The sequence below is a fragment of the Dreissena polymorpha genome, chromosome 5 (genome assembly GCF_020536995.1).
Source record: "Dreissena polymorpha isolate Duluth1 chromosome 5, UMN_Dpol_1.0, whole genome shotgun sequence".
Lineage (NCBI taxonomy): Eukaryota > Metazoa > Mollusca > Bivalvia > Myida > Dreissenidae > Dreissena > Dreissena polymorpha.
This window is the reverse complement of record NC_068359.1, coordinates 100797267-100811246: the sequence shown is the minus strand read 5'-3', so window position 1 is coordinate 100811246 and position 13980 is coordinate 100797267. Positions and strand designations below refer to the sequence as shown.

Here is a 13980-nt window from a genome sequence, read left to right as displayed (position 1 = left end):
GCGATTGTTTTTCATTGCCTGTTCTCACGAGGTAACCACAAAAAAACGTAATGTTTTTTTTGTCCGTTCTAAAGAAGGTAACCACTCACATGCAATTGTTTTTATTGCTTGTTCTAAGGAGGTAGCCTTAATGGATGCAGTTGTTTTTTATTGTCAGTTCTAAAGGAGGTAACCTTAATGGATGCAATTGTTTTTCATTGTCCTTTCTACAGGAGGTAACCAAAATAGATGCAATTGTTTTTCATGTTTCGTTTTTTTGTCCGTTCTAAAGAAGGTAACCACTCACATGCAATTGTTTTTTATTGCTTGTTCTAAGGAGGTAACCTAAATGGATGCAGTTGTTTTTTATTGTCAGTTCTAAAGGAGGTAACCTTAATGGATGCAATTGTTTTTCATTGTCCTTTCTAAAGGAGGTAACCAAAATAGATGCAATTGTTTTTCATGTTTCGTTCTAAAGAAGGTAACCACAAACATGCAATTGTTTTTAATTTAACGTTCAAATGATGTAACCGCATACAAGCGATTGTTTTGTATTGTCAATTCTAAGTAATTAAGTACAACATTCGCTTTGTTTTAATATTCCGTTCCGAGGATGTTACCACAGGATATGTGTTTTGTTATGTAGTTTCTGCGCTTAGGTGGTTGCAACAATGAATATGTTTGTATTAGTACATAGTACAGTTCGTTGTTTAGGAACAAAAGTAGAATTTGTATTTAGAAGTCATTTCAGTATGAACGTGAAAACATGTTATCTCTGTCAAGCAAAATTGTTCTGACTTGCTGAATGTTTGACTCTTTTGTTGTTGTTGAGCTTATTTCAAGCACGTTTTGCAGCTCTGTCTAGTGACAGAGCTCTGTATGATTTGTAACTAGACCTACTTCGACATATCTTCGATAAATATTGTTTACAACATTGGAATGTTAAATACAGAAGCATGTGCACATTAGTGGGTTCTCTATCTTTCTGACAGAAAAAATAAATGAATGATTCGTAATATATTGAGTGCGGTCAAGAGACCGATATGTTATAGATTCGTAACCAAGAATACGATATACAAGTCGGTAGTACATTGTTTTCTGAATGGTTGACCACATCGTTTATTACATATTCTGGTTCGTTCCTTTGATAACAAAATAACACATTATGTAAATAACGATTCTTTTCTTCAATGTGTGTGTAGGTTCTATTTGTAGTTTAATGTTTGTGGGTTCCTTTCCCATCCTAAATGATTCATTCTAGGTATTGAACTAAATGTTTGGTACTATACGGTAAAGTTATCTTAATAAATTGAATGTGCATGAACAAACTATAAAGCACTCAGAGTATTTATTCCGGTTTCTAGTGTTGTTACAACAATGCTTAGTACGTTACTTTTTGGTTTTTAATATCAAATACTGTGAAAACTGTTTTGAAAGTCAAAGCACGTTCTAATAGAATTTCTCGATGAAACACTACATGTGTTATATATGCGTGATATATTTCCGGTGAAGGATTACATAGTTCTTTTCTGGGACAATGGTCGTAAAAAAAATGTTTGTTGCACTAACCCGCCCGATCCGATTTAAAGTGTGTCGTCTTAAACATTTTTTTTTCCAATCATTTTCGCTAACTTCACTAAATGGCGATACAGTGTATGGTCAATTTTGCTATATTAGATCATAGTCACTAAATTAGCCTTAAAGGGACCGTCAACCAGATTGACGAAAAATAAAGTTCTAAAATACCGTCATTAAATGCTATTGAAAAATTTAAACATTGTATCTGCAAATCTCCAGTAAAAAAATCAAGAATAAAATGAAATAAAGAAAAAAATTAACCTTGAACAGAGCTCGAACCACTGACCCCTAGAGTCCTGGAGTTAAAAGTCTCCCATTTAGGCCACTCGGACATCCATGCTCATACAATGAGAGTTGTATTTTATACTATATATAATAAATCCTCGTAGTTTCACAAAATATATCGACAACAACAGAACTCTGCCAATTACCTGTTAGACATGCTCAGTAAAATTTTATAACTGAATATACTGAAAATATGAAAACTTAACAACTTTTTTTCAAGTAATGGAATATACCAGTCGTGATATTTTAATCAATATAAACTAAAACTTGTAAAGTAAAATACGGTATGTTAGAAATTTTCTTTTTTTCGTGATATATAGCAATCTGGTTGACCGCTCCATTAAGTTAACGAGGATTAACTAAAAATAGGATTGAACGATTTCTTCAAATTACCGCACAGTATTAATTAATTGGGAATCGAAAAGCCGACCGACATATCCTATTGTTTGGCGATGCTAGAAAAAACAATGTTTTTTTGAATATGTTAATTCTGTTTTAATAATTACAACCTACACTACTACTTCTTCACTAATGTGCATTACGATAATGTGGTATTTGTACTATGTGACGCATATGTCTAAAATCATGTTAGCTACATTAAGATAATACTTCTACTTTTATTGCATTAAGTCCCAAACATTTGTAATTATATATTGTTCTCGTTTTTATTAACCCTGGAGTAGTTAAATAGTAATGAACTCGAATTTGTATTCTTTTTTTTATTGCTGTTTAATTTGAATTACTATCCTATGGGATTAATGTTTATTTACACGGGTATGTTTTTAAAGAATTTTGTGAAATTGTGAGGATAAGGATCCCATCAGCCGGTTAAAAAACCCTTAAGCTAAAAATTGACCGTTCTAAGACGGTTACCTCATCTTGAATCTTTATTTAATATTAGATTTCGTTGCGTAATAAATGTCCCTGATTGTATTGGTATTTGACCATTTTCTTTACACTGTTGAATAACCGGCAAGAGTTAATATACTGATAATGTCATAAGAAAATGTTGATACCAAACTATGTATTTTCAAAATGATCGTATAATAATTAATGTGTATGTTATAGAAGCGCAATATTTGTATTCAACGCAATGCAACAAAGTAACATTTTTAATTTAAAGTGTGTAGAATGCTTACAAACTAGTAGATAGTACAAGATACTAGCTCGATTGTTTTAAATCAAATTCTATGAAGAACTCGACGCAACTCTCAACTCAACTCAAACAATTTACTTTAAGTAAATACAGGGTACCGGCCCAAATATACACACTAAACACAAATTATATACAATCACCTATTTGCCTTGTAACTACCTTTTTCCTTATTTATTATACATGTTGGTACATATACATATAAATACACATTGATCTTGTTTCACATATAGATAAGCATATAAATACAAAGTTATGAATTGATGTTGTTTAACAGATGCTTTACAAAACGTGCGACTTTATGGATAAATTCATCATTTTTTTATCACATTGATGAATAAAAAATCAGATACTGATCATCCGCCATGGTACCAATTGAAGAGATATTAGGTGCGCATGTCTCTGTATATTAAACAATGGAAAAATACAAGAAAAAAAAACGTGCGATAGAGATTCAGCATATATTTATATTTATTTTAACTGCATGCCTTTTTGTTTGACTCATAAATTATGTCCAACTATTGGATACGAGAACGCAATATTCTTGAAGTGAACGTTTATAATCTATTTTTAGAAAAATTTTGCGTATTATTACTTAAGTTTTTTTGTATTTTTATCTTTAGCAGTTTTTTCATATAAACCCATGCAGAGTTTGATATATATAAGGAGCACTTATTCAAATGTTTCTATTATATATTTAATGCGCGAAAAGTGTGTATGCATTTATTGTATTTTCTATTTTATGTTGCGTTTATGATGTAAACATATTTTACGCAATCCTATTCAGTCATTTTCACTTACAAAGTCTACGGAAAAATATGTTAGCATTAGTGTTTACTCATTTGAAAAACAAACCAACGCTTATGTCGGTAGATCATATTGGGTAAAATGGTCAACACTTCAATATTACATGCCTTTATCGCTTGCAATCAAACAAATTTGCTTAAGAATGTGCGTATGCGTTTTATTTACTTTTTCATTCATTAATTATGTTATGTCATCGTACAACAGCTATATGCACGATGCACATTATCGTAACCGCAAAATACTTTTAAATGTTCGAAAACTTCTTATCGCCAAATCAACCCATGACCAGCTCGGAATGCCCTTCCCTTACATTTCTCATAGCGGCCTTACGAAGTTGCTCGTTATCTCCAAAAGTACATCGACGAAACTTTTGTTTTGTTGACTTTTGGTTCGTCGCCATCACTTAGTTGCACAACACTGCGTGCCGAAGCTGACATTTGCGCCTTAATTGCCCATGACGTCATACGCCCATTTTTTTATCATTTGTTGGGACGAGAAAATAAAAAAGGGGCGTACAAGGAAACTCAAGATTCATATATAAGTCGATGATTTAATTCTTTTGGCATCAATTTAATTTAAGTACGGTTTGTAATATCAAGGAGACTGATATATTGGTTATAATTATTATAATAATTACAATGGTGTGAAAGTAAAAATTAAGCCATCAAGTGAACATCTGCGTGTCTTTCATTTAGGAGTCTGTTCGGAACATACCTGTGTAACATATTGAAATATTTTTTATTAATGTGACGTTTAATATTTATTTATTATTTAGTTTATTCATCGCATAATACTCCTACGACGAGATCGGATTTTTTTCGTTGAATGTGGTACTAATATATAAATTACAATTAATAATACAACGCAGAGTTAGAAACTCGGTAGAAACAAGTTAGACACACAAGAATGTGGAAAGTTTGATAATGAAAAGTTAACTTAATAATTGCAAAAACAACAAGGATCGGCATTTCGTTTGTGCGTTTGCAAGAGAACATTTCGTGTTTCTTTAATAGAAAAATCGAGTCAATACAGTATGTCGTTTAAATTGAATTGGCGAGAGTTGGAAACCTTGAGGTATTTGGTAAGTATAACAGTTTTATATACAATAATACACTATCGTCATAAATTCGGATTTCATAAAGCTAATGCGTTTCACTTTTGACGCCCATCCCACCAAAAGCTGTTCTTTATATAGACCTTCTTAATTTCTTTTGGGCGCAATTTTTATAACATAAAACATACATACATACATTGTATATAATTGAAGAAACATGTCTTTACTTGAGTATTGTTCACAATTTACGTTTCTCTGACTAAACATGCGATTGAAGTAATATTTATGTGGAGATAAGCAACAGTTTTGTGTGTTAATTTATATGTCACGTTGTCTTTTTTTTATATATGAGCCGTGCTCTGTGAACAGGGGGTTTAATGCATGTGCGTTAAGTGTCGTCCCAGATTAGCCTATGCAGTCCGCATATGCTAAGCAGGGACAACAATTTTCGCCTTAACTAGATATTTGCTAAGAAGAGGACTTTCTTTAAACGAAAAATATCATTAAAGCGGAAAGTATCATCCCTGATAAGCCTGTTCGGACTGCGCAGGCTTATCTAGACGACACTTTACGCACATGCATTAAACCCTCTTTTCACAGAGCACGGCCCACATAGTTTCATCACCATAATGTGTCATCAGGGCAATTATTCGCAGATATTATGTGCATATTTTTTATTTTTTTAGAGGTTATTTAGCATCTTGTAATTTTTTAGTTTAGTTATGTGCATAATGTATTGATAGTAATTGTGTCAACCAGAGGCAGAACTGGTGCCCAAGGCGAAATGCGCTAACTCCAAGAATTTAATAATCATCATATTTGTATATCCTCAAAGGCAATTTCGAAATACTACTTAGTAGACAAGTTGTGTGGATATAGCGAGTATTTGATTTAAACGCGTTTATGCCAAGTGGACTCTCTCATCCTTCTAAATTGGATCAATTTATTTCAAAAATTATGGATGTCTAGTATATTTATTTCTATATTTAGAATATTTCTTACAGAAATTCATTTAAGCAAACAGCGCAGACGCTGATGAGACGCCGCATCATGCGGCGTCTCATGTGGGATACGCTGTTTGCCAATAACGTTTTTCTAGACGCTAGGAATATAGGTTAAGCGAGTTTCATCCCGTTTACAAGGTTGTTACATTGTCCTTGTTGTTTAACATTTCGCTTTGAAACTTATACAGCCGTTAATTCAATCGAAATTACTTTTTTTTCAATTTACATGGTTGTTCAATTGTTGGATAATTTAATATAACGAACATCGGTAACGTGATTGAGAAGATAATCGAATGACATGCTATAATGAAGATATTTATTAATAAATAGATTTTACTAACGTTATGGTAGCTTGGCTTGAATCCGTTGAGTTCAATTACATCAATTTTACTTGGTTTACTTTGAATCGCGCGCATTCAGGGAGGACACTTACCGCTTTTCCGTCATATTTTTGTTTAAAGGAAGTCTCTTCTTAGCGAAAGTCCAGTTGAGGCGGAAAGTGTCGTCACTGATTACCCTGTGCGGAATACACAGGCTAGTTCTCGGACGACACTTTAAGAACATGCATTAAACCCCCTTTTCACAGAGCGAGGCTCAGATGATATAGAAATCGAATAATGTTTTATCACATGATATACCCTGTTTCCCATGTAATACAACCATTACATACTTTTTTATATTACACATGTGTAAAACAACATTTTAAAGTGTTTTCATTTGCTGAAATGACGTTGCAACGTCAAATGACGTCAAGAAATGCAAACAACATTCGGGATTTATTATTATGTTTGCATATATATTTATTTAATTTGCTCATTTAAAAGCATGTGCTAAAAAAGATCTGACGCTCGTTGTCATATCATACCATATTTTATTAAACTCGTCCAGGAAATTCGTTAGTAAGCTCGCTTACAAATGAAATTCCTGAACTCGTTTAATAAAATATGGTATATTATTACAACTCGTGCCAGATCCTATATATAAGATGAATTACAATAATATGCACTAAATTACACCGTTGAAACCAACACAATTCACTTAAGACCACATGAATTGCCATATCGTAAAAGGGCGTTTGATTTGCGTGTTCACACAGTGAACTTGGGAACGGGATGGGGTCACAGGTTTAACATGTGTCAACAACAACATGTCCTTACTCAAGCCGATGCTAACAAACCTTTCACTTCACACTTGTTTCTCGAGTGGGGAATTTACTTATCGAAGAAACAACCATACACCATGATGGACTTGTAGACTTGTTTAGGCAGCCATGGGAGATAAGCCCCTTGTCACGATTTTCCCTGTGTTCGGACATACCCGTATGCCGTATCTAGCTCTTATCGAGCTAAGTAGGCATTAAACATGGATTAGTAACAGTTTGTATCGTCAGCGTCAGCCTCTGGAGCTAGCAACTAAGCTATGTCGCATGTCGGGTCTCCGGTAGCTTGATTTTCCTTAGTCTGAATTCATATTTGGTTGCATAGTTTTTACAGGGTTTAAAGAGGTAATACATCACACTTAAATGCCAGTTAGAATATACACTTGTTTATGAATGTCTTTTAACATGCTCTGTTTATATTTATTGCTTACCCTTAACCTTCATACCTATTAAATCTAAACATAAATATTTAAGTAAAGCATTCATTTCGCTTTTGCTGAAGACTTCATATTCATTCAATGTAATATATATGTTTTTTCCGAATAGTTACATGTACTGATATCACTTTCATTGGAAATTGCAAAACTATTTTAAGAATATATGGTTGTTACTGGTTGAGTCGTGGGTTCTGTTTGATTCGTGGGTATAGAAATCGCCTGAAATCTCGCGATAGAATGTTCGCACATGATGCAGTTCGTTACGGAAAAATGTTTTGACACGGTCACCATTTTTTCCGATCAAAAATGCGTCAAAAACAAGTAAATAGTGTAATTCATCATAACTTGATAGGTCGGTATGAAATATTTCCCCATTTATGTATTATTCATATAGTGTTTCAAAGTAACACAAAATCGTTTATTTAGAAGTATTTACCATGCTACATCGTCTGTTGACATTTTTTCAAAAGAAATTAACCTGTCCTGCAAAGTCAGTTTAAAGGCTATTTATAGTATGCAAATCTTGAAATTCTGGCAGCCAATCAGAACCCACGAATTAACCGGAAGCTTATTTTCATGATGGTAGTTTGACACTATCAACACAGTCGATTATTTTGATGATAAAAGACGATAAACATTTGGAAAAAAGCAACAAATCTTAAAGAAGAGAGGTTAATTATTATTTTCATAATGATTCATGGTCATATATTTATAAAATATTTGTAATGTAACAACTTTATGAAAATTACCCACGACTCAACCAGACTATAGCATATACTCATTCTAACCATTTGTTGATGTACCTCATTTTATTTGAAATAAGGTACACTATCTTGCAATACAGATAACATATGAACATGTGACTAAACGAACATACTCAGATGTACGAGTCGCTAGGTGCGTACCTTCGCTTTTGGGGGATACGTACTTGTTAAAAAAAACGGCAAAACCAAATTTAAAGAAAAAAAAAAACAACTCTCACGGAAACACGGCTCAAAATAAGTATTATTTATTACAGATGATATTCATACATCTTTAATTTGTATGTGTACATAATAAAGTATATAAAATGTTATATTCTGCGCATGTTTTGCAATCTCAGATAATGCATATTAAAATTAGTATGTTATCTTTATCAAAGTGAGCGTTTGCTTTCCAGGACCGACTCCCCGACACTAACCTCTCCCCACCCACCGTGAAGCGGATGATACCACTTCCGGTTCTAACGACAGACGACGAGGCGCGCATGCTGCCCGGAAACAGACACAGTATGGCGGTACGTAGATTCATCCACGTTATCAATAGTCGCACTACTTTAAGTTGATTTCCGAACTGTATCTGAGGCCTTATATTTTATTTTATTGTGCGCTGTTGTGTTATTAATTTTGATTAAGACAGCCCACAAACAGATTTCCTGTTGTGTGTACATTAATCCCATCCAAGAGAAAAAAACACAAAAACTAAATGTCGTTTACCGTCCCTGACTATGTTGAGTCATATGTCCGCTTTTGCGTGCATCGAGCAGATCAAATCCACCCATTAATTATCTATGTTATATTGATGTTAAGATAATCACATGCTTTTTTGAATATTTAGTCCGACGATGGTATCAACAACCCCGCCTTTGATCAGGTGTCAGAAACTAACAACGCCCAGCAGGATTGGAGCGAAACAAGCAGCGAAAATAACAAAGAGGACCAGAAAAAGGCACGTGATCATTATGGCGTTGCTGGATCACGTGAGAGCTATGGGCTGGCCATGTCACGTGACAGCTACGGCGTTGCAGGATCACGTGATACCTATGGAACCACTGACAGTCTTCCAAGGCCAATAAAGCGTAACGAAAAAACGTATGTATTCAATGATGATACTATCGTTTGAGGATTTAAACAAGATTTAGCGAACGAGTCATGATCTGTTCTTCTGCCCAGATGCGTTTCTCAGCTTGTGTATACAGTTAAATAAGGCCCAACTTGACCTTTGTGAAAAAACGAGTGCCAAAACGATACCAACTACCTTTCTAATTACAAATGATTGATCTTTCACGTATCGAAGGGAAAGATTTCTAAATAAATGATGCATGCCCGGCGTTACAAGGTCAATAGTTTAATATGTTCAAATATGAGTTCAAACACAAGAACTACCAACTCTTTATGTTTTTTATTCCAGTTTTATACCTCCTGATCCGGAGAGAGGTGAAAAAACATCGACGTTGAAATCCTGGGACGTCTTCAGGGTCGTGAACAGAAGCAGGCAGAGAGGAGTAGACGACGAGTTTTACAATAAACTTCAAAAAGGACTTAAGATAGTCTTAAGTATTTTTTTAACTTTCGCAATTCTCGCATTGACGATGTTGAGTAAAAGCGCTCTGTTCCTAATAACCTCTAACGTTTATTCAAACGTGACTTTCGAGTGTACCTGGATTTCGTACAAGGATGTTGTCAACTGTACGCGGGTACCTGCTGATCGGGTTCGCACAGACGCTTTTCATCCGTCACCAAGCGTCCAGGCGAGATGGATCTGGGCGCTATTTATTGTCGTCTGCACACCATGCTTGTTCACGTTCGGGAAGTGCTTGTGGCGCGTGTGCTTCAAAAAGACGCGCAATCCAACGCCGCGAGTACTGTTTCTGGTAAGTTTATACGTTATGTAAAATAGTAAGAAAAATATACAATGGGACAAAAATTAAAAAAAATATAGATCACATGGGAACAAATACCACTGTCATGAGAAAAAGAAAATCACATGGGGAAACCAAAAATTACAAGCAAATAGCACATACATTATAAAGTAAAAGTGATTGAAGTTTTATGTAAAATATCACTTACTAATCTAAAAAATTAATCATTTTTTCAGTAATTTCTACTAGTAATAAAAACACATGTTATTGATAAACATTTTACCTTGCAACCATGGTCATTACTCTACCCCAGGTGCTCGCTATCGAGACACTACACACGGCAGGTATGACACTGTTCGCCTTCTACGTCCTACCTAGCCTCGACTCCCTGCGCGGTCTGACCTTGACCTTTGGAGTCGGCTTCGTGCCCGCCGTACTAAAGATGTTCGACACGCAGCGGGAGGAAGGCCGGAAGTACTATATCATACTTGCCGACATCGTGGCGCTTGCAATACAGGTATTGTTATGAAATGAAATATCGGATTTTCTTTTCAGCTTCAGACAAATATAGTCAGATAAGTGCGAATACTTAAAGCCACACACCTTGAAATGAAATAAATGGCATAGTAAATTTAAGTATAAATAAGAAACCTATTTTATCTATGCAAATAACAATATATCTGGTGGTTACAAGGTAGAAATCGGTCTCTTTAGCGCTTTAAAACTTAAAAATAATAGCGTTTGTAGAAATGGACGTATACGTCTAGAGTCGTGTTAACTTATACAGAAATAAAGGCGAGTTTCTCTTCAAGTGTGGTGTTTAAGCCGCATGCATTTGATATATCTTTCTCATTAAAGTGATTCCAGACGATTACTCCTCAGAGTAAACGTACGTAACTAAGCAAATTCTGTTGAACATATAAGAATAACATGAATTTAAATAACGCCGTGTCGTACAATATTACGACATTCCCAAACAATATGCGAGTCTTAAATGTGACTTGTATACAATAATTGTTGCACCCTTGTGGTAATCTCGGCCGTCTGTTTCAGAGTAACTTGAAACTTATTTATGCAATCTTGATTTCATCGAAAGCCTGAGGCTTTTTGAAACCCTTTCGAGTTTCCTGTGTGGGGCCGGTACTCGGTGTCTTAAGGCGATATATAAAGAATGCTCACTCAGCGGGGAATGGAATCCGTAACCTCCCGGTCGATAGCGCGGCGTACGATTTCGAGTCCTAAGCGTAACATTGACAGCGTACATGTATGTCTCTTCCTCCTCAGATATCGATCCTCGTCCTCTGGCCCATACATGACGTAGTGACGAGTTCAAGCTCCGAGCTCACGTGGACGATACCGGTCTCTCTTCTCCTCATCTCCATCGGTTGGTGGGAGAACTACATCAACAAGTTCACACGGATGGGGCGCCTTGGGTTACGTCTGAAGGAGTTCAAACATAAGGTGAACTTCTGGTTTTCATACTTAGGTCTCTGTAAACTTCCGGTTTTCATACTTTGGTTTCTGTAATACGGTTTCCATCATGTGGTTTTTATGATTAAGTTTTCAAGTATTTTTTTCACAAAACGTGTGTTAGTTTTGGTGTTCACGATCCGTTTATTGTGTGTTATCATTTTTGTGAAATGAATATTTTAAAACCAGACCCAGCAAGAATTTGAAATTTGTTGAACAATGACATGAATATCGTTTTGTCTTTTTTTAAATAATGATGTAATTAATTATACTTGTTCATGAAACATGCACGTATAGTATGGCCAAATGTTCTACTGACATAATTGAGTTAATTAAGACATTCGCAGGCTTTTTATCGAAACATCTGTGAACAAGTCCCTTTATAAAAATTTCCACCATAGGTGCGACGGATGCGGACAAAGGTTTACATCCTGGCGAGCATGTGGAAGATCATCCTAACGCTCGTGCTCATGACCGTAATGACGACGGCCGGAAATAGTTCCTGCCTCAAGGTGCTCTACTTCGACGCGGAGTTCGCGCCGGACTGCCCACATCTCGTCAATCCGCACGGGAATAACGTGGACTCCCATAGCATGAAGACGGATCCGTACTGGGTCGCCGTCGTTCAGGTGCTTTCGTGTCTCCTCTGCTACCAGCTGTCGAAGACCGCATGCAAGGTGATGCTCCAGATAGTAAGCTTCTCGCTGCCGCTGATGCTCGCAGCGCCGATCATCGGGGGCCTCTTCATCGCGAGCTGCGAGTCTTGGGCGTTCGAACCGTCGACCTTATTGCCGCCGTACCTGTACTGGACTTGTGACATCAGTGGGGTTTCTATCGGCTACCTGGAGACGCTGTATAAGGATTATCTACTTCCGGTTGCGCTGCTTTGGTGGCTGTCGTTCATGTGGGTTACATTCCACATTTGGATGCCACGGGTAGGACTAAATTGTTGTTGTTGTTATCGTCGTATTAAGTGTTTTGTGTGTTTTAAAGCTTTTTCATTTTTTTCTTTTTCATACCAAGAAATGTCACGTTATTTAAATTGATTGGCATATGATCTCGTCAAAACCTGATCTAAACAACACTATTACATTACTATATAGCATTACGTATTATTTACTCTATTAAAGAGTATTTTCGATTGTATTCAACATTATTGCTTTTTACCATAATAAAAACGATTTGCAAAAAATTAAAATAGGCCTAAAACAAGACAAAAATAGTGTAACCTTTAATAGTATTATGTGTGAGAGCACATGTTTCAGTACACGATTACACTTTTGTTTTTGTTCAATACGTACCAATTATGAGTTATTGAGATAGCACAGTGTAACTTTCATATGAGAAAGGAAACATAAATGTTAATTGTTCACATGAATATCAGGTTTATGTCAAATCTTAAATAACGCAAAGGCCTACCCCTCTTACTTTACTTTTTTAACATAACTTTTTTGTGTGCTTGAGATGGGATGAGATGCAAAATACGTGGGGCTGAATTCTCAATAAATAATTCATATAACGATGCATTATTGCACATATGTTAACACATTACAAGGGCCACAACTCTATTAGTAATTTGCACCTCGTAGTTACCTATCGTTATTACATTTCCGCCAGGTGGAGCGACTGGTCCAGACCGAGCACTTGTTCGTGCAGCCGCTCTACTGCGGCGTGATGCTGGAGCAGTCGCTGATGCTGAACAGGCGCCGCGACGATCAGGACAGGGGCCGCGGAAACTCGGACAAGGTAACGTTCGATCAAAGCACTGGTAGCGGCAATAAACAATTACACACACGAAGAAGGATAAAATATGTAGGGTGAAATAAAAGGAATGAAATAATAAATATGGTTTTGTAAGGGGTATTTTACAATAAGAAGTATGATGATTGACTCGAAGCGACTGCGACATGAATAAATGAGATGATAACTTTCAATATGGCTGCACAAAAGAAGAATATATCAAAAGGCTGAGGGCATTAAAGTATAAACTCAGCACGCTTGACTAAATCGTTGTTAATTTGACTGGTAAGATTGTAGACTTTAATCACAATGTTTTTTAATTCGGGAAACCTACTGAAAGGCTCTCGACAGCCATAAAGTAAATACGAGCGATCAATTATAGACTAAGACGAGTGAAATAAAAAAGCTAGGAGCTTTGAAAGAAAAATATGATATATTTGAATTAAAACGTTGATAGTGTCGAGGTATGAACTTGGTCACGCTAAGGAAGAGGTTGTGTGGCGGCCCGGATAGCTCAGTCGGGAGAGCACTCGAACTGATAGTGTGGCGGCCCGGAAGCTCAGTCGGGAGAGCAATGGAACTGATAGTGTGGCGGCCCGGATAGCTCAGTCGGGAGAGCACTCGCACTGATAGCGAGGTGCCTCGGGCTTGAGTACCGGATTGGTCACACAATCTCTGCCTTAAAGTTCATACC

The 13980-nt window shown here is 36.1% G+C and overlaps 1 protein-coding gene across 1 annotated transcript in view; it reads left to right on the top strand.

The window, feature by feature from the left end:
• Nucleotides 1-13980, top strand: part of LOC127882197 (chitin synthase chs-2-like) — a 56654-nt gene that overhangs the window by 28465 nt on the left and 14209 nt on the right. The window contains 7 exon segments of the mRNA XM_052430712.1: nt 8616-8732; nt 9053-9306; nt 9626-10088; nt 10390-10593; nt 11361-11537; nt 11948-12481; nt 13164-13292. Of these exon segments, the coding sequence (XP_052286672.1) occupies nt 8616-8732; nt 9053-9306; nt 9626-10088; nt 10390-10593; nt 11361-11537; nt 11948-12481; nt 13164-13292 (1878 nt within the window).